Consider the following 20788-nt stretch of genomic DNA (forward strand, 5'->3'; position numbering starts at 1 on the left):
TTTCCGAAGTGCAATGTGATGTTTTTTTCTGTAGTTCAGACCAGTTAGCAGTTATCATCACCGCATTAGGTCAATGGCTACTGTATAATGTGCTACCAAATAATGGGGAAAACTACATAGCTTTGACCAGCATTGATAAACATCTGAATTGTTCCCTAAATCCATTGCATTTGAGTCTCATTAAGGTTTGAATGGTTTTCATCATTTGGTGCTCCAGATGATTGTTCTGACACTATAGTTCTCTTTCATTCCTCAACAAAGTCTAGTTACAGCTGTCTTGGAGGTGGAACATCTGCTGGTGTGTTGGTGCAACCTCTGGCTGACCAAACTAGCAGCGATCCTTTCCTGAACGTTCAGCCCCAGACTGAAGACCCTGCCGGGCCTTTGAAGACAAGCACAGTTCGTCCCGATGGTGCATAAAGCTGTCGGTGTTGAGTTACCCGTCATATCGTACTGTCACAATTTATTTCTGCTGTTCTTTACATGCAGGCCTCTATATAAATCACAGGTCTTAGTATGCTTTTATCCTCAAATCTTGCACTTCTAAACATATGCTGGAATACTCTTCAGTCAGAATAGAGGCTTAAATGGTCACATGTTGTTCATATGGTTCAGAAAAAATGCTCTAAATTTGTATTTTTAACCCGAGGGAGCATCATATGGTGTACTACTGCGCGAGGGAAGAAAATGTCCCGCTTTCCTAAACCGCCCTATCGATAAGATTAGATTAGATTAGATTCAACTTTATTGTCATTACACATATACAAGTACAGTGTAACGAAATGTAGTTTAGGTCTAACCAGAAGTGCAGTTAGCAAGTGCAGGATATACAGTTAGAATAAATACAGAATACAATAGTGAGAATATAATACAGTGGGCATGGACTATAAAAATATTTTGCAGTAGGAATGTTCAATGAAAATATGACAGTAGGTATATACTATGAACAATATATACAGATGACTATATACTATGAACATTAATGTACAGGTGGATATGAACAGATAATAATTTAGACTAAAATAGTGCAAGTGACTTAGGTATGCATAAATTATTGACATTGGCTATTAAAGTTGCAGTGCAATAGGTGAGTTAATGCAGTTGTTGAAGTTGCAGTTATTAAAGTTACGGTGCAGTATATGAGTTAATGCAGTTAATAGGTTGCAGTCCAGAAGATGAGTTAATGCAGTTAATAAGGTTACAGAGCAGTAGATTAGTTAATGCAGCTACTGAAGTTACAGTGCAATTGATGAGTAGATGCAGTTAATAGAGTTACAGTGCAGTGATTAGTTAATGCAGTTATTGAAGTTATAGTGCAATTGATGAGTAGATCTCATCAAAAAAGTGAAATGAATGTTTACTAAACAAAATTGAATCTATATGAAATACTATACACTTTGTATTGAGTATTGTAAAATATAGGACAATAGCAAGATCTTTTATAAACATTTGTATTATTTTATTAATATATTTTGGAGGAAAAAACATATCCGTAATAAAATAATGCTCTGTAACAGAAAAATATAAACAACTCGAATATGCAATAAACAAAATAAGCACCGTAGTACAGATTCACATCCGAATCTCCCAAAATGTAATGATGCAAATAGCATTATTGACCCTGGAACAAACATCTAAACATATAGACAGTTGAACATGGTGCCCATAAATTCACACATACACACTATTTTGAGCTCTACACTTGATCTGCTTTGTTTTTTTTGCATTGTGAATAAGTGACATGTGTGCACACTGCACGCAACTCATTACATTTGATCATTACAATAAAAACAACATTGCTAAACATGGCTATTTTTAATCTCGAGTAAAATCCGTTTTATGTTTTGCACAAAGTACAATTTAATTATCTTCAAATGTGGACAGACTTAAATCAGTCAACTGTTTTCTCTAAACACAATATGTATATATACACACTCAAACCCACACATATACATTTATATAAATAATATTCATAGCGCAAGGAAGCGCACACACTTAAACCAAAATATCAAAAACGAAATGTATTTACATTTATTAACATAACAAAAAGGTTTGGACCTGTACAAAATAATCTGTCACTCATGCTTAAAAATAATGAGTCAGCTAGCAGCACAAAAATATAGCTGTCAATGGGATTACCACAAAAGCAGACACGTAAACTTCATTGCATTAGTTAACTTAAGAAAGATATTGTCCATAAGTGTCAAATAATTTGTGGAGCCCTTGTACAGGTATCTGAAGTGTACAAGGTAGCGTACTGTATAGCTTTAAAAGACTCATGATGTTATGCGTGTCATATAATAAAAGCCGCGATACATGCATGTAACATGACAAAACACAACAATGGACTAAATGTACTTATTTCCTGAGCTCCTCGACAAACTGCATATGACCCACAGTTCTTCATAAAAATGGTACCTTCAAAAATTTCTCTCCTCTTTTTAGCCTTCAACAGAGTTAACATGGGATGTAAAATGTGTAAACATTATAAAAATAGAGCGGCATTTTTAAGAGCATCAGTAAATATTGATAGCAGATTTTCCTTGAATGCTTGTGTGTAGACACTTGTGTGTATCCTGTGACTTTAGCAGTGAAAAACCAGGACGTTTTAGTAAATATTTATAGCTTCCCCATAGTCTCTTCATGAATATACAGCTTTATTTTATCAAGCAGCAACTGTAGAAGAATAAACAAATATTATAAAGAGCCCGAGACAGCAATCTTCCTTGCATGGCATGGGTCAATGTTTTAAGTTTATAGGCTTGCATGGTATGATTAAAAGTGCATGGTTAGGTTAACTGTACAGCGATGAAGAAAAAAGATTATGCATCAAGATTTGACCCACTTTAGGCCTCCGTAACTTCTTCTGTAAGAAGAAATGCGCACCAGAAAGCGCTTTAAATCAGATATAGCTGGATGTCCTTTGTTGGTCCTGAAACAACATTTCTATCAAGCAATCATAGTCCGACCCTTACACCTAACTATAACATAGCCTTAAAAGCATAAGGAAATGATTGGATGAAAGGAATGTTGTGCGAGCTCTTAACCCCAGCTTTAAACCTAACCATAAAATCTGATTGGTAGATCGACTGGAATGTTAAGAAACGACAAGGATGTTGATCCAAAAATGTCCTAATCTGCAAAATCAGGTAATTTTAAAGACAGGACCACACAGAATCCACCCACAGAACTTGGAAATGGAAAGCATGTTGTTTGCTAAATAATACAGATTTCTCAATCCCGTGCATTTAAAGTGTTTTAAGATTTTGCATAATTTCTGGTTGCCAAAATTTCAGGAGTGGCTCCTGTTTTTCATATTCAGACTGTACAAATTGATAGGACCCTACCCATTTGCCATTTCCAAAACTTCACTGTGTGCACTCTATGTGACACTTCTGTGAACCACAAGGCTTCATTACGCTCTCCTGACATTCCCTCAAAATCGAAAGCAACAAAAAAAGGGCCACAACCCCAAAAAGAACTAACAGAAAAATACATTCACTTTCCACAAGTCTATCTGTTCTTGCAGAAAAACAACAAATAGGAGAAATGTAGCTGAAAGGCGTTCAGTGCAGCCCTCTCTTAAATGAAGGGCAGATCTTTTTCATGTTTTTGTGAGCTTGAGAAGAGAGGAGAATGCCACGAGCCAGATCATCAGATGTCAGTGTATGTGTTATCTGCGGCAGGCGTATGCATTTATATTTTTGATGACAAAGAAACTAATAGATACGGGCGGCATAGCTATAGTTCGTCCTGCCCTGAGCGTCCGTGGTTTCATCTCAGGAAACGTCTCATTGTCCACCATAAGCAACTGCTCTCCGTTCAGCTGCACAGACCTGCAGAATAAAAGCGACATGTGTTATGATCTTATGATCCAGCAGCAGATGGGATGGATAGCAAAATATCACTAAATCTCAATGTCAAGTTTAGATTCTTGGCAGTTCACTGCGTACATACATAAAAGAGTAATAAAAATGAAATTAAATATTCCCAAATACATTTTGGAGAAACGATTCTGTTTAGGGCCCACCTAAAAAAACCTCCTTTAACGCGTAATATGTTTATAAAATAGAAGTTTTTGGGGGGTTAACATGATATGTGGATTTTAATCTTTCCAAGATGACACCGGCTAAAAGACCCACATTTAAGGCGCTTACATCTGCATAGGGGATCACTAAGCAATATCAAAGCATGTTTGATGAAATGTAAAACTCTCTCATGCACTAGAGGGCGCTAAAGCTGCATTTTCAACAATAAAAACCCCATAAAATACTCTTGGTTAGTATAAGATGTTGCAAATAACATACTAACATAATTCTCTTACTTTCCTGCAGAAGGAAGCATGTATATTGTTCAAAGTATGCCAATTGTCTTTGGCAGTAGACTATATAACAGAGCACGCTGTGTGAAATATTGTATCCAACAATGCAACATGCTCACCCTTATTAAATGTTTGTTATGTGTTGTTCTCAATTTAAAATATTATAAGTTTTTCACTATTCGATAAGACCAAAGAGAAGACATTTGCTTCCAAGATGATAACTATAAGCTACTTCCATGCATGTGAAAATAGCTTAATACGTTTTTTACAGTTTTCAAAATCCTTAAATTGAAGTTTCAATGCATTTTTATATATTAGAACTTCAAAAACATTTTTTTCTGTAAATTATTTCCTTAAGTCATCTTATATATAATGGCACAGACTAAAATGATCAGAAGATCAAGTTTGGGCCTGAAATCCCGCTGAACTGATTGGTCAGATGGTTTAGTCTGTTGTGATTGGTGTACCACTCATGATGAGTGAGATGTAAGAAAGCAAACTTACCAAAGCCAACGGTTTTACAACAAAAATGTTTTGATGTTAAAAACCACGAAAAGTTTAAAATGGTTGAATAATAAATGATAATTTATTAGACATTTGTTTGCGTTTACATGTCCAAAAACACACTGAAACAGATAATGTTGTAGCATAAGATATGACTGTGTGTATATAGTCCATTTTATTGCATTGAAGAATTCAATAGACTGCAGAACTATCATCACATGTAATGAAATAACTTTAAATATTTCTGTCAAATTTGTATTTAATGTATAGTTTTAAAAAGCTTATTAAGCTTTTTTTTTCAAGCTACTTGGATGTTTTCTCTCCTCTCTTCTCAATTCATAAATCCTAAACAATAACTTTTAAAGACTTGTATAATGTTGATTTTGGACTGTAAAGCAATTTTTGTTAGCAAAGTCTTGTCACATCATGTCATGGTCGGTTTAAATACATTGCCTTTTATTACAATAAATAGTTTATATTACATTTAAATGTTTAGTCAAGCTTTAATGTCATTTTGATTTCTATTTGTTGCTTGGCCTTTACTGTTTAATGTTTTATTGACTTTGCAAGGTGGCATGAAAGGTCTTAAAAAACATTAACATGAATTATAGCGCTATAGAATGGTTTGTGCATCAGTTCGTTGTTGTGTTAAGTTATGTTGCGAGCTGGGTTTTGTGGGCCGCTCCTGCTGATGAAATCTAGGGCCACTTTTTACTACCAGCCCATCACTGGCTTCAGCGTAATGACGTCATGAGCAATCCAGTAATTTATATAGATTTGTGGGCACGACACCAAAGAGGGATTGTTGATCTTCACAAGCACCTCTTTCCCCTGGGGAAGATTTAAGCTCAGGAGTTCAAAGCACAGAGAGGTATGTCAGTACACAACAGCAGTGTTTTGCTGAGGGCCTCTGCAGCAGAAGATCCACATATTCTTTAGATAGAATGTAAATTGAATTAAAGTCTGCTGATTACTCCACATGCTGAACCTCTAACAGCCTCTAGCTACACGTGTAAGTGTGTGTTTTCTTAAGAAATGTGCGTTTTTTTTAAATAAATGGTGATCTTAAAAACGACTCTTCAAGGCAAACAGAGAAACGTGATTATACAGTAGCTGTATTTGTTTTCAGCCTGGGGCACTTTTTCTCTCCTTTTTTATATTTTTATTGTTATTGAGACTAACTGATTTCAGCTTTTCTCTTGTGATGCATGGAGGTCACCTTAAAATGTGGAAAATGTTTCACTATGCCATCACCATCCATTTACTGTATGCTACTTTTCAATATGCCTTGCATGTAAGGAAAACCAAGTAGGTAAAACTTTTTCTTTTTTTAAATAGATCATCTAATTTTCAACCAAGCTGTAATCGGCAGTCTCATAAATACAAATATAATAATTATTTTTTTTGTATTTTGGATACACACAAGATCGTTGAGATCAATAAGTCTTGTGTTATAATGTTTGATTAGTAATAGCAGTTAAACCAAATAAACATTTACTCTATTAACTGTAACTTTGTTCAAAAGAAGCGTATTCTAAAATACATTTATAGACGTGACTAAACTTTCACCTGTGTTTGATTATTTAAATAATCAATATTGAATAATTTTTCTTTAGAAAAAAATAATAGCAAACATTTGATCAATGGCAAAATGACAACTAATTTAAAAAAAATTTCAACCCATTTCAGCACATTTATATTGTGAAATCTAATATTACTGTTACTGATAAATGAAGCACTTGCCTTCTTCATTTGTATGAAGGCATCTGATAATAAATACAATTGTTATTTTTTTATATAATATGTATTACATTTATGTATATTAGTGTAAATATATATTGTATATTGTACCAAACTCTCTCTGTTTCTTCAAAAAAATATGATTCAAAACTAAGACTAAGATTCACAAAATATCATGATGACAAAAAACATGTCTGAGAATCTTAAGTGTGACCCCACAAAATGAGATTAAAATTTTCCTGCATATGTTGTAGGATAACTGCCATAACTTTATAGCCGACCTGTACATGTTACTCACTAAATATGGTTTTGCACACACTGATTCAGGCCATATGCAGCTAAGGGCAATTCTAAATATACAAATAATCGTAATTTTTCACTATTTTTGAATACACCGAAAAATACGTGGCATGAATAGGGTTTTCAAACAGATTGCATAAAAATAATATGAGTGAAGTTTCCTTGGAACTAGAAGAAGACCTTTTCATATGTTTACTTAATATTATAAAGCAAGCTGTTTAAGATTATTAACCGTGGGAATGAATCTTTGAAAACACACATGATCAGGGTTTATTTTTATTCTGACTTAAATGATAGATTGCTCACTGTGATATAACTGTGATATGTGGCTTTTCATTAAAACATCCACCTGAACATCCTTATCTACTTATTATCAGCATCAGCATTAGCAGAATCCTTCATTCACCTTTTCCTCGCTTTGGAGATGGAGGGATTTAAGTGCAGGATTATTGAAAGAGGTTCTGTTTCACTAATCGAGACCATGATCATGTTTTCAAAGTATCACACTTAACTCCCAATAACAGACCTTAAGCTCAGACAGAGGTGTCCCTCCGAATCCCACAATTCCTTAAAGGAAAACAAGAGAGAAACTAGGAGGAGACAAAAACTGGTTGAAATTCAAGCCCAAAGTTGCTGACAAATCTCTAGCCAACATCTGCCCCGAAGGAAGCTGCATTTTCACTCGGTTCAAATTGAGTTTCAATAAAACAAATAAAGCATTATTCCGTTAATTTAATTGGATCGTCATGTATTGTTCTCACTGCTATTTCTAAACTCGAAACATTTGTGTCTGCTTTAAATAGAAATATGATGTGTTTCTTAACAGCCGAAACAATAGAAATACAATCCGTAAAACGTATCAGGCTGAAATACTGCAGTTTTCACCAGCCAACACATATTTTGAGTTAACCTTCCTGTACGCATCCAGCTGAACTTATGTCTTATTGCGGATGTGTTGCCGTCTTGCATTTAACATGATGCTGAAATCCTCCAGAGTTACCATGTAAACCTGTCAAGAGCTACTAAACCACACATTTCTGCCATAAAAAATCCAGCAAATAAATCAATTTGCCGTGCTGCTCTTCCCCGTCTATAATTTGCATTTAAGTGACACAAAACACTGGAAAGGAACATATTAACAGCCGATAACCATCAGAGCTTCAAGCAGTTTAATTCGATTAAACGTTTATGGTTTATTTGAGCACAAGGTTATGATAAACACTGAGAATGTTTATATCTGCTCTACTTTGGCTTCATCAAGCAAATCAGCACCAATAAGAAAATCCTCACAGCTCATTTAAGAGTTCAGGGGGATAAATCCACCATATGTCGTGTTTTTATGACCCAAGTCTCTTTTTTTGCCCTTTCCACTGCCACCCAGCCCGTGAGGTTAGTGCTGGTGTAACAAAATCCTTGAATATTTTGTCAGAAAACAGTTAGCTCAAGTCTGTTTGTGTAGACGGTCTATAAGCACCAGATTTATCTTTGTCCGTTCTGTGTTAATATGTTTAGTAAGTAACAACACTCAGTGTGGATTATTACAGTAAACTGAGAATAGAAGCATAAAACAATACCTTAAGCTGTCAGTAATCATATTATTGATAAATATTAAATAGTATTATATTACATTATATTAAATCACATTCATCTTTTTGCGGTGAACAACATGGCTTACTTGTTGTTGTCTATTATTAAGCTGTAAAGGGAGAAAGCATTTTAACATTGAGAAAATACACGCATCACAACAACCTCGACTTAATTCCTTAATAAGACATGTTTAAATTGTATGCATTTATTTTGTGTTTAGTTCACTTTCAACAATTTTAATAGACTTACGTGGAGTGAAGTCCCTCTGAGCCAAAGGGCTGTAACAGGTATTGATGAACAGTTTTATTTCTTAATGTCCCGGCAAGCTTGATTTTCTTTCTCGACCGATGCAGGTTGATGATGTAAATAGTTACAGACCCTCTGACATAATCGTGGCTGCGAGGAAAAACAACAATTTATTAATAATAATGCAAGGAACCGGCACTGTACAGTATATATAAAGTATACAAACCGCTATGCTTTCAATGGTAAAACTATTAAAATCCAGCAGTCTCATTAAACATTATATTTTTTATTGCTTTTTAAAGTTTAATCGTTTAATGAAAAATGAAAAGAATCAAATAAGTTACTCTCGAATTATACTGTACAAATCTCATAGTTAAAACTAATTACAATTCTGGTCTTAAATTTTGCTGATCTGCTCCCCATCATTTCCATCATAACCAAAATAGTTTTAGGAAAAACCTGAATTTAAAAACTAGTACAAAAAGTAAAAATTTGAAACATAAATGCCTAATGAATTAAAAATGTGAAATTAAAAGATCCCAAAAAAGGACAAAGAATCTCTCTGATATTTCATATTATCATTATTGAAGGTAAATGTGGGTGATAAACATGGAAATTATGGTAAAAGTCTCAAGCCATTAAAACTCATTTAAACTATACCAAAATGAACCAAAATGAATAAACTTCTGTCCATGCATTCTATTTAATCGTCTAATAATCCAACGTGATCTCATGAGAATTCGTATGTATTTTGTTTAAAATGTGGTTCTACAAAACGCAAATAATAAATCGCAAAACACAGACGTATTTACAGCATTTTACATTTTATACGTTGTAATATGTGCAAATTGAACGTTTTGATCGTCAATAAAAACATACAAAAATTTATGTTTTCTGCTTGTAAATTTAACGTACAGATACCGCATAAACAATGAGATCAAGCTGAATAATCTGGCTAATTCTGACCTCCGAAAACTCTCTTCCCAGAATTCTACACAAGAGTTGACTCGGAAACCGCCTGTGATTTATTTCAGTATACAAGCAAATGAGATGAGCAAAGGGAGGCCTCGAGACAACGTCATTTAAAAAGAGATGATTGTTTTCATTTGACTGTAAAAGCATTACCCAATCCCAAAATACACAGGGGTAAGAAAAGCTTTAAACATGTTGGATGAATGTGGTAATGTTACAGTGACTCCGTCAAACGTGTAAAACTGCTGAAGCACAGGCTTCAGGGAGTATGAAGTATCGGGCAACATGATTAGGCAAACACGATAAAAATCCAATAAGGATTCGAACAAAAAACTGAAGGAAAACACAGCTGTAGCGAATACCACATGTTGTAAAGGGGCAACTGCTCAGGTCAAAGCTTGGCTTTTGTCAGGCATGCCTGTTAGTAATCTCACCAATCACGAGCGACCAGGGCCATGTGCATCTTTACACCTTGGCGCGGAGCGGACGGAGTTCAAGGGATTTGGTAAAAAGACAAACCAAGTCTGCGTAATGAAAACATCTCTTATGTCATGTGATACATATGTGGTGTCTCAGTTTTAATGGACTTTGGTAACTCGGGTAGATATTTTCCAGAAGGGCGCATTAGATCAGACGAACAGATCGCAAACGATAAACACTGTCCAAGACTTTGAAACAATGTTCCTCTCCAGCATTCACATGGGGAACGTAAACATGTAATTCTTTGTTTGATGTCAAATCGGTCCTGGGGAAATGTGGAGCATAGAAACCACTCAAAGCAACAGAAAAGGAGGCCTGTTTTGTATAAGGGTGTTGTGATGGATTAGCAAAGATACAGAAAGCATATCCATGACTTGCTAGACTGGCTATTTTAACCACTAATAGAATAAAAAAACTTGAAAGAGGAACAGATGAAACCAGAATGCTTGCGAAAACAATGACATTATGAACATTGTTTTTGTTTTCCAGTGACAGAGAGGGAATGGTTGACCCGTATAACATGGAGAAATATAGCTATATTAAATAGTTAACATTAAAGAGTGATTTTATTGAAAACAAGATTATTTAATAAAATTGCTTGTCTTTCAATTAGGAAGTAAAATAAAACGTGCGAAACAGGCAATGCAGAAATGATACGGTCTCGGTGAATAGTTTTTAGTTGTAAGCCAGATGTTTTGGGTTTCATGCCATTTACAAAGATTACTCGTCCGGTTTGTAGTAGTTTCCGTTTCATGAATAAGACACAACGTGATGAGCTTTTGAATGTGACCCAAAACTGTGTAATCTGCACGCCAACAAGGGTAAGAAATTGGCTCGGCGAACATATATCTTCCTTCAACTACTGTGGTTGCAGAACTGATAATCCAGAAGCCCAAATCCATTTAAATGATATTATACAAGTACAAGTACAACATACAAGTACAATTTCATAAATGTAACAAGTGACTGATTCATTTAAGTGTTTCTAGTTTAGTGTCAAACAATTTTTTATCCTATTGTTTGGACTGTCAAATGATTAATCGCATCCAAAATAAAGGTTTGTGTTTACATTATATATATCATTTTTTTCCTGTGCATATTAATTTTGTATTTATAAACAAAGACACATACACATATACATATTTAGGAAACATTGACATTTCATAATTTATACTTTATATATACTTTATATACTTTATATATAAATGTTTATTAATTTGTATATTTTATGTTTATAAATAAAACATTAATATGCACACTACACAGACTTATATGATGTAAACACAAACTTTTAATCTGGAAGCAATTATTTAGAAAATACATTATTATTATTATTATTATTATATGACACATCTTCTAATTGTATATTTCAAAAGATGAGGCTTCAATTGTTTTGGTAAGTAACTTTTGGTGTAGATTGTAGTTTTTTTAAAACAGGAATTTTACAACAGCAACATTGTTTTCATAACATTTCTGTCCTTTTACGTCCACAGGAGGAATCCTGAAGCAAGGGGCCTGCACGAGGCTGTGAAACAGGCCTGTAACTGAGCTGAGAGACACAAGGATCTGTGGCCCGTAAACCTACACTGCTGGTGAAAAGCTGGCAGGTCCCACTCACATCATTCGGGGGTAATAGATAATCATCAAAGAGAACGATGGCACTTTTTATCTGGCCCGGGTACAGACCTTCCTATTGTCCCTTTGGCCCTCCACCGCCCCACCTCAAACAGGGTTCTCACCTGGCGGAGCCTCTGGTGCCTTTCAACGGCTCTCACGATGCACAGAGACACTCCACGCACTTGACAATTGATACTTGTTAAATTTTATGGCCTCTCGCTCTGAAAGAGTGGCTGTCTGGACTCTCTAATTTATGTGTTTGAGAATGAACAGGTATGCTTTAAAATTCCGTACCACAGGCGTCTTCTCAGGTAACTGGGGGGGGGTTGCGTGGATATATTGCTACAGGTAATTTTGTCATACAGAGTAGAATTCACACACATACAAACATGTTATGGTGCGGCGCGATTACATGCATTCCGACATCTAGTAAACTGCCTACCTAGACAGCATCATTGATGCAAAAAAAAATACTGGGCTGTTTAAACCTATGAGTTAATTGAAACCATTTTTATCTCATTTAAAAACCAACGGTTGGGTTTGTCAATTTATTACTCAACCATGGATATTTCATATATCAACATTATATTAAGTGCACATATTTTACCACATACATCAAGATGCACCCCAAAAGGGTTTATAGTACAAATTTTTTTTTAAGTGCACTTATTTTCCCTGCATCCAACAGTTCTTCACATAAAACAATCTAATTTTTATATACCGGTACTGTTTTGCTTATGATTTTAGAGCATAAGGGGTTAGCATGCATCCAAAGCATCTACTAAAGGGCCAGGTATACTTGACCTTCTGTGTACGTGTCTGTCTCGCGCACAAACGTGTCTGCACAACTTTTTGAGCATACAAAATCGTGGATAAGCGCGGATAGATGAGTTCAAGACATATATTTTGTACGTCACATATAGCGAACTTGGCCGATTCAAATAACTTTGGCGCATGCGCGTTTTGAAAATTACGTCATGGTCGTGATCGCCCCTTAAGTGACAGATGGATGCGAGTCACAATTCTAAAGTTTGAGTGAATTCATGACCTTTGATGTCAACGACAAAATATTTAGGGAACATATCATCGTCCTTTTAAAAAGTGAATTCATAGGTGGGATAGACGGATGCTGATGGTTTTGTGAACTTACTTGTTAAAGCTGGTACAGTGTGCGTAGATGCGAAGTTTGTCTCGAATCACTCGGCCAGGGCGCGGTTTCCTCTGGAGACCTGCGACATGCACTCCAAGTACCCTTGGACCCACCAGACGTTTATAAAGAAAAGATAACCAATAATCCTATGACAACACAAAACACAAATGTCACAAAATCGAAAAAAGGCACCAGTAAGACATTTTTACACACGTGCAGATACTCTGCCATAGATTCAAATTAGTCTGGTACACCTTTGCACAATTTATGCAGTCTGATTCATGCAAGACCATTCTGGTCAACAGACAGAGCACAGATGTGGCATTTGGTTGCCATTAGAAAATCTAATTAACTTTGATCATCCTTTATCTTTCAAATCAGTTTATATTAGAATTATTAAAACAAAACTTTGTTGTTTTAAAATGTTTAAAGCATTTATAGCGATTCATAGATGTTATCTGAGTGTCTCATATCTGTCTTCACTTTGGTAAGGATGACTCCACTATTTAACAGAGGCAGAAAAAATGCACATGTGCCTCTGCCTTTTATTGCGAGAGACACTTTCTTGGATGCTTGAATGGAGAAATATAACCTTAATCTTTCTTTGGAAGCCTTTCCTGTTTAAACTGATAAACAACAAAAGCACAATCTCCCTATTCTCTTGGCCCAAAAATGAAATGCTTATTTAATTGAGAGAAACGCACCACAGTTTTGTCATACCAGGAAATAGCAAATATTGTGCAATGTAATATACATAACTATATACAACCTTACATAATGAAGCGTTATGTTTTTATTATCTTAGAATGAGCTATTTTACATACACTGCGGGTCTCCTTTCATGGAATTCGCCATGTTATTTCTACAGTAGCCCTTAACGGACAAACTGCTCTACAGAAGACGTTTCATAAATACGTTATCTCCTTCAGCAAAGAAGAGAAAACACAATGACATCTTTGTCCTGTCTCAGCCACCATGGGTGAGGTGGAATGCAATTATCAACCTCGCCCCTAGATGCCACTAAAATCTCCATATAGCTCCTTTAAATCTCGCAGTTCACAATTATATGTGCTTTCAAAAGATATGTTTATGGATTCTGTTATTTACAAAAAATCTGTTGATGCACATCAGTTATAATGTTACATTTTGAGGTCATAGGTGCCTCGCCCACTGTACAACAACAATTACTTATCTGATAAGATTCAGCCAAACCATGACTGTAAAGCCTGTCTTCAACAAAAAATGTAAAGCAAAGCGTAAGAAATAGTAAAGCACGACTGTAAAATAAATTCCCTTATACACCTCATCAGTTTTAAAATTCAACACTTAATTGAACTGGTTCAAAGCAGCATGTGTGCATCAGGAAGTTCCCATGCAATCCTGCATATGGCAGCATTTAAAGGCTTCTTCGCCAGGGAAACTTTAACTTAATTTGCTTCGGCAGTGTACATTTGCAGCATCTGCTATAGGCAGTGAGAAACAGAAACTCACAGGAATGGGTAGATCTGCAGCTTTTCAAAACACTTGTGTTGTTTAAGGTACAGTAAACGTGTAATATGTGTCACAGATCACACACACCCCTTTTGTGTCATTGGCTGAACAAGTAGACAGTCCAACCCCATGTCCAGTGTTGCTCTTTTGGGATGGTTGAGACACCTTAACAAGCCAGATTTTTTTTAAAGTGCCACAGAAAGTCGAATTCAGGGGAATTAACCTACAAATAGTTTTTACTAGACTTCAGAAACTCTGGTCCTGGAGAGCGTTTGCACTGCATGTAATGAGTTGGAGTTACTGTAAAGTGGGTAGGAACAGGGTTCCTGACCCCTGGCTTACAAGGATAAACACATACTTTCTGTCAACATTTATTCACAACTTGTTGTTCAAAACCTGTGTGACTCTTTTTTGTGAAACACAAAAGTAGATGTTTTGAGAAGTCAATTGTGTCCAGTGTTGTTTGGTAACCAACTTTCTTTAAAATATCTTCTTTTGTGTTCTGCAGAAAAACGACGGAATAAAAATGAGAGAAAGTAACCTAAATGATGAACCAATGTTTGGTCCCTTTAAACTGTAGTGGTCTCTGAAAATCAAAATTGAATATTATAAAAGAAATTACAAACTGGTAAATGTTATAAGATCAAAGATCTTAAACACTGCTATAGTTGAACGCAGTACTTTGAAAACAATTCCCTAAATAATGAAATAATTCTTGAAAACTATTTTGATCAAAGGCTTCATATTCTTTCAATTACAGGGCTACAACATACATGACAGATCGGTGCGCATGATAATACTCAGAATGAAGGGTATCCATAATGCAGGTGTACTATAGTAAACTCATACTCAATCATTCCTATCAGTGATGAGGTGAACCCAAAACATTTCATAGCCAGAGAGCTGGAGTTACTCCAAAGACAAAAAGTCTTGAACAATAAATAAACTCGAATAAAACCACAAAAATTCTTGGGAAGCCACAAGATGCTGTATGAACAGCCACTGGACTATAATACCAACAAGATACGCAAAACCACACCTCGTCATATCAGACATCGGACACTTATTAACGTAATGTAAGAGTGTGCAAACCACACGATAAACTGTGAGCAATAAGAACCTATGATTTTATTATTAAATTTGAAATTAGAATGTATAAATTCTTCACCACTAACTACAGGCACTAAACATAAAAAATATATAAAATAAATAAAAATGAAATAGATGATTAAACACAGAGCAAAACTTAAAATATGCCCACCTGTATGACCATCGTGTCAATATTCTGGCGCTGAGATATCACTATAGGGCCATCGGGGCCCCTGGGTCTAACATAAGGCCAAAACCGCAAATGAAATAACCAATTCTATTTTAGTTATTTACATATTAATATTTATACTTTATTTATGGAGAATACATATTAAAAGGAACTAAATGAAAGTTACTATATACGGAAGTATAGATGCAATTAATATATTAATATCTCGGAGAGCAAAATAAAAAGAAGAACAAGAAGTGAAGGTGTGAAGGAAAAGAAACTAGGACTGGGTATGGGATTAAAGAGAAAAGTTGGGCTGTAAATTTTCCACGGAACCCGTCAGGTTGCGGCTGTTGTGAATTCTCGCAGTGGGATATCTGGCAGTTTCCACAGACATCCAGCTATGTTAAAAGCATTGTGATCCCAGCAGGGGGCGAATGGTCCTTTGAATAACAAGAGATATTGAAAGTAAAGCAGAAAAAAGAGTGTTTCGCACTCTTTTTTCGGACAACCACTTGACAAAAATTCCCTTTACGTAAAGGTGTTTATTCTGTACTTTTAGCCAGTGAGAATCGCATGCAGAATCTGAAGGCACGGCTGAATCTGAATCGTGCTTTGATGGAAAGGATGGAAACAGAGTAAACAGTTTAGGAACACAAGAACATAGCAAATTAAAAGGAGTGTGTAAAGGGTGAAGGTTGTGATGTTCAGATTTGCAGTTTTGCTTATATTGACCCCTCAGATTAAATTAAACTATCAAAATATGAGGTGTATTGTACAAAATGGGTGAGTTCACCCAACAATAAAAGTGAATTAACTCACCCCCGAGTTTTTTCAAATCTGTATTCATTTCGTTGTTGTGATGAACACAGAGAAAGATATTTGCAAGAATGCTTGTAACCAAACAATTCTTGGCCACCATTGATTACCATAGAAGTAAAAATGACAATGGTAGTGCTCCAGACATATTCGCTTTCCTACTTTCTTCAAAACAGCTTCCAAACAGCAAATTTTCTGACTGTGGAACTGTTTGGTTACATGCATTCTTCCAAATACATTTCTCTGTGTTCATCAGAAGAACAAAGAAATGTATACAGATTTGGAACAACTTGAGTTCCTTTAAGCACAGTGTGAAAAACATATAAAGGTTTTAACTTCTCATTAGATTAAAGAATGATGTTATGAAATTTTAACCTGACAAATGTCAAAGATGTTCTCCAAGCTTTTAAAAGTCTCAGAACATGAAGGTCTCTCACAGTCGTGGCATTAAGCTCTGAAATCAAATTGAAATTTAATTGAAGTCTTCTGTTCTGTCTCCAGGGTGCTGACCTCTGAACACCGTGAAAGACCAAGGTCTACATAATTCAGGATAAAGTTGGCAGTGGTCTGGAGGGTGGGGCTACCTGTGGAGTGTCCCCGTCTCAGGTTGCAGCGCTGTCAGCATCTGGCTGTTCCACACAGTAGGGCACACATGTAGAGAGGCTGGCAGACAGGTGACACTATCTCGGGCTTGAATTTCAGTGCAGTTCGCCTCAGCTGCCCAGTATTCAACACCGCTAACTACCTTTCATCTTGGCTAATAGGTCCCACGGGAAAAGCTGTAAGGTGACTGGGCTGATCTGGCTACGTCTATAATCGTGTGCTCCAGAACGCAGAACTCATACCACCCTATACAATTACAGAGAAGAATATAGACTCATGCAATTTTGCTATCTAAGCAAATGTTTTAACTAAATGTATATTTCTGCTGGAAAACTAAATATAAGCAATAAACATGAACATCTTAAAAGCTGCATAAAAATAATTAGATTTCACATTTGTTTCAAATAATAATGTGAGTATTGCCTTTAATATAAAAAACAGCTAATTAAATGTGAAAGCCATTAGTCTGCACGATCAAAGATGCCTCAATTGACGAATTACTTGAATGTCGGGGAATAACACCACATGGTGTAAAGAACACAGCAAAACAATTTGATGTCCCCGTCATTTTCACGTAAAAGTCTTATGGTTAGGAACCGAGCGGTCTTCACAATAAAGTAACAAGCATACCACACAGATCACCGCGTATGGTGTTAATTTGCCTAACCTTTAGTGCATGTGGCATCTGACCTGTATCAGTAGTTATGTCTGACTGTTAAATAGCTTTGACTGTTTTAGGGGGTATTTAGGCTTCATGCACTTTTTCTGTTCGGATAGCTATATGATCACGAGTAAATGCCCTTCAAGACACATCCAAGACGCACTGCAACCCGATCACCAAAACCATCACGTAATTCCCACATGCGGCTCAATATAGACTCGGTCAGACTCTGTAAAATATTCCTTTCTGGCAATACCACCAACATAGAAATAAAGTCGGAATTTGCATACTACAAAATAGCAAACTGGATGCTTTATTAGCATTTACTGTATATGGCCAACTGTAGTATGTAAATCACACAGCAATCTACACTTGATTTCTGTTTGTGTTTACATGCACTTACAGGTAAAGGATTGAAATGCTGGTCCACGAGGTGATTGTATCCGTAATCGAAGAAGGAATGTCGAAGCACAACATCAATCCCGTGAGCCGCAGCGATACCAAGAGTGTTGAGCCACCTTAACAAAAATCAACATTATTACAACATAAGGCAGCACCAACAAATCAGTAATATTTACAGTCAATCATTTTTAACACAAAAATAGTTGACAACTGATTTCATTACGAAAATAGTCTTTGTGCTTCGCAGTGTATGAAAAAACTATTTATAAAATTGCGAAGGTACATTTATTTAAAGTGAAGACACGCATAACAAAAGTCAAACAAAGCACAAAAACATGCTTTAGTAAAAATTTCAAGAAGGACATATCATTATATGTGTTTACCAAATGAATATTCATTGACTAAAGTAACATGAGTCATATTTAGTATAAATAATAATACTATGACTATAAACTGTATTAGGCCTGTCATGATATCCGATTTTTACCTCACGGTTATCGTGGCCAAAATAATTCACAGCTACAAAATTATCATGATATCTATAAAAAAAATAACAATTCTTCATTCTACTTTTTCAGAAAACATTTCACACTCAAAATTCGAGTGTAGGGTTTAGAAAGTTTGTAACCATTGTGGCTCATAAAGCAAAACTTTAAACTGGCACTGAAGTATTTACAATATGGCATCTCCTTATTTCGTAACTTTTATTTTTTGCCATAAATCATTATTAGTTACCCTTAATGTTTGTCACTGGATTTTGCAAATATCTAACCAATAAAAAGTATTAAATGGTGCTTGCAGTTTCAACAACACTGTATTAAATTATAGAGAACAGTGTTTTTCCATTTCCTGTGAAACAGCGAATTTGAACCTCTGAGGTTTCAGAAGGAAAGCAACAATATTTTCATACATGTAGAATTAATATGATATCAATATCGTCAATACCATGATTATCAAAAATCAATCAGAATCAAAAGGCTAGGGATCGGAAACAAAAGGAATAGGAATCGGATCCTTGAGATTAAAATTTGAATTCCTCTTATCAATTCCTGTGTGCATATTTTCAGAAAACTACACGCGTTGCGTGTATCTTGTTGATATTTGCTGATATCTCAATAAAAGCCCTCATGAAATTTAACAATACTTTTACTATTTTAAGCATAGTTTAACTATAGTATTTGCATTAAAAAGAACAAGAACCACAAATTAAACATTGTTTCATTAAGGTTACTACAGTTGAACCATGGTGTAGAGCAGCTATGGTAATACAAATTGTAATTAATCAGAAAATCATGGTATATATTCCGTATATACTTACAGAAAACCTGCAGCAAAAGTGTCTGACAAGTTATTGGTGCCTCCTGCCCAAGCAGGGCCGACTCCACCTAACCACACCAGTTTCTCAGGAGCACGAGTTTGGACAATCTGCAAAAGAAAAAAGAGAGACAAATCTTGTCAAATCTAATCAAATGACAAAGACCTTAAGAAATAAAGTTAAAGGGTGTTGTGCAGGTGTACTCAGAGTTTGGAAAGTTGATTCACATTGTAGTTTATTCTAAACACAAAATCACCATTTCAATAAAAATCGAATATTTATCGTCACTCCACCATATAAACCACTGGAACAGCAAAAATTCCAAGGTGCATTTCTAGACAACATTTCTTGATATTTCTTTGCTCAATTTGAATCAGACGGTCCGTAAACGTTCTGTGGGCATGCTATCTGAAAGAATGTAAGTAGATACGAGAACCCAACTCTGAAGCACGACGTATAGCTCCCTGCCGCCTAGCTGCAGGGTCTGAGTCTGGTAATAATAGAACACACGTTGGTTATATTAGACCTATATTAATAATAAACCAGAGAAGAGCTCTTCTCTCTCATGTTGACACTGGTTCTGATTCTGACACGTTCTGAACTTTGAGGACATGATGGACTGCCAGCGAAACCAAAACAGAAGCAGAAATCAATTTTGGGACGAATCGGCAAACTGTCACAACCACTGATGGACCAACAAAAAACACCTGCAGAAGAGAGGGGGGCATCTGAATGCATAACAATCTGAAGTGAAAGAAGCGCTCAAAAAGCGCTATCAAAAATAGGCCAAAATCTTCTACATTCAGATCTTGCACTTGTTCTATAGAAGTTCGGGTGACATCACACCATGTAATGGGTTCTAACTATCCCACTGGGTTGGGAGGGAACAAAACCAAAGCGTCTTTTGTTTGATATTTGTGAGGATGGCCAGTATCCCCCCTCTGTTGCTTTCTGGGGAACTCTCAAACAGATGTGTGAGTCTGAGATACATAAAACAGGAGAGCTGTATATTTATAGATTGGGCCTCTAGAGAAATATTTTAAACGTTGTGAAACCTGCTATTGCTTATTATGGGACTGTTCCCAAAGCAGCCAAGGCATCGCAGCAAACTTGTAAATCGTAAACCCAGTCAAACCCAAAGACGTCTCTTCCTCCCTTACTGCACCCTGACCTCCCCTCCCTTAATGACAGCCCACCAATCAGACCGGCGGCTTGTTTGGGTGGTGCAGCTGAGGACAAAACCAAAACCCTCTAAATAAACAGAGTTAATGAGCACTAGAGGGACACGCGTCTACAACAACAAACCCAACACATATTGGCAC

General features: G+C 35.9%; 1 protein-coding gene across 1 annotated transcript in view; it reads right to left on the reverse strand.

Annotated features, from left to right (window-relative positions):
• Positions 1 to 3661: 3661 nt before the first annotated feature.
• The window catches only part of hpse2 (heparanase 2), a gene marked incomplete at its 5' end in the record, with an annotated part of 49811 nt that continues 32684 nt past the window's right edge, over positions 3662 to 20788 (reverse strand). The window contains 5 exons of the mRNA XM_079472531.1: positions 3662 to 3836; positions 8702 to 8848; positions 12918 to 13063; positions 18153 to 18267; positions 19470 to 19576. Of these exons, the coding sequence (XP_079328657.1) occupies positions 3674 to 3836; positions 8702 to 8848; positions 12918 to 13063; positions 18153 to 18267; positions 19470 to 19576 (678 nt within the window). The 3' untranslated portion in view covers positions 3662 to 3673. The remainder of the gene's footprint in view (positions 3837 to 8701; positions 8849 to 12917; positions 13064 to 18152; positions 18268 to 19469; positions 19577 to 20788) is intronic.

This window comes from Barbatula barbatula (assembly GCF_947034865.1).
Source record: "Barbatula barbatula genome assembly, chromosome: 14".
Taxonomy (NCBI): Eukaryota; Metazoa; Chordata; class Actinopteri; order Cypriniformes; family Nemacheilidae; genus Barbatula; species Barbatula barbatula.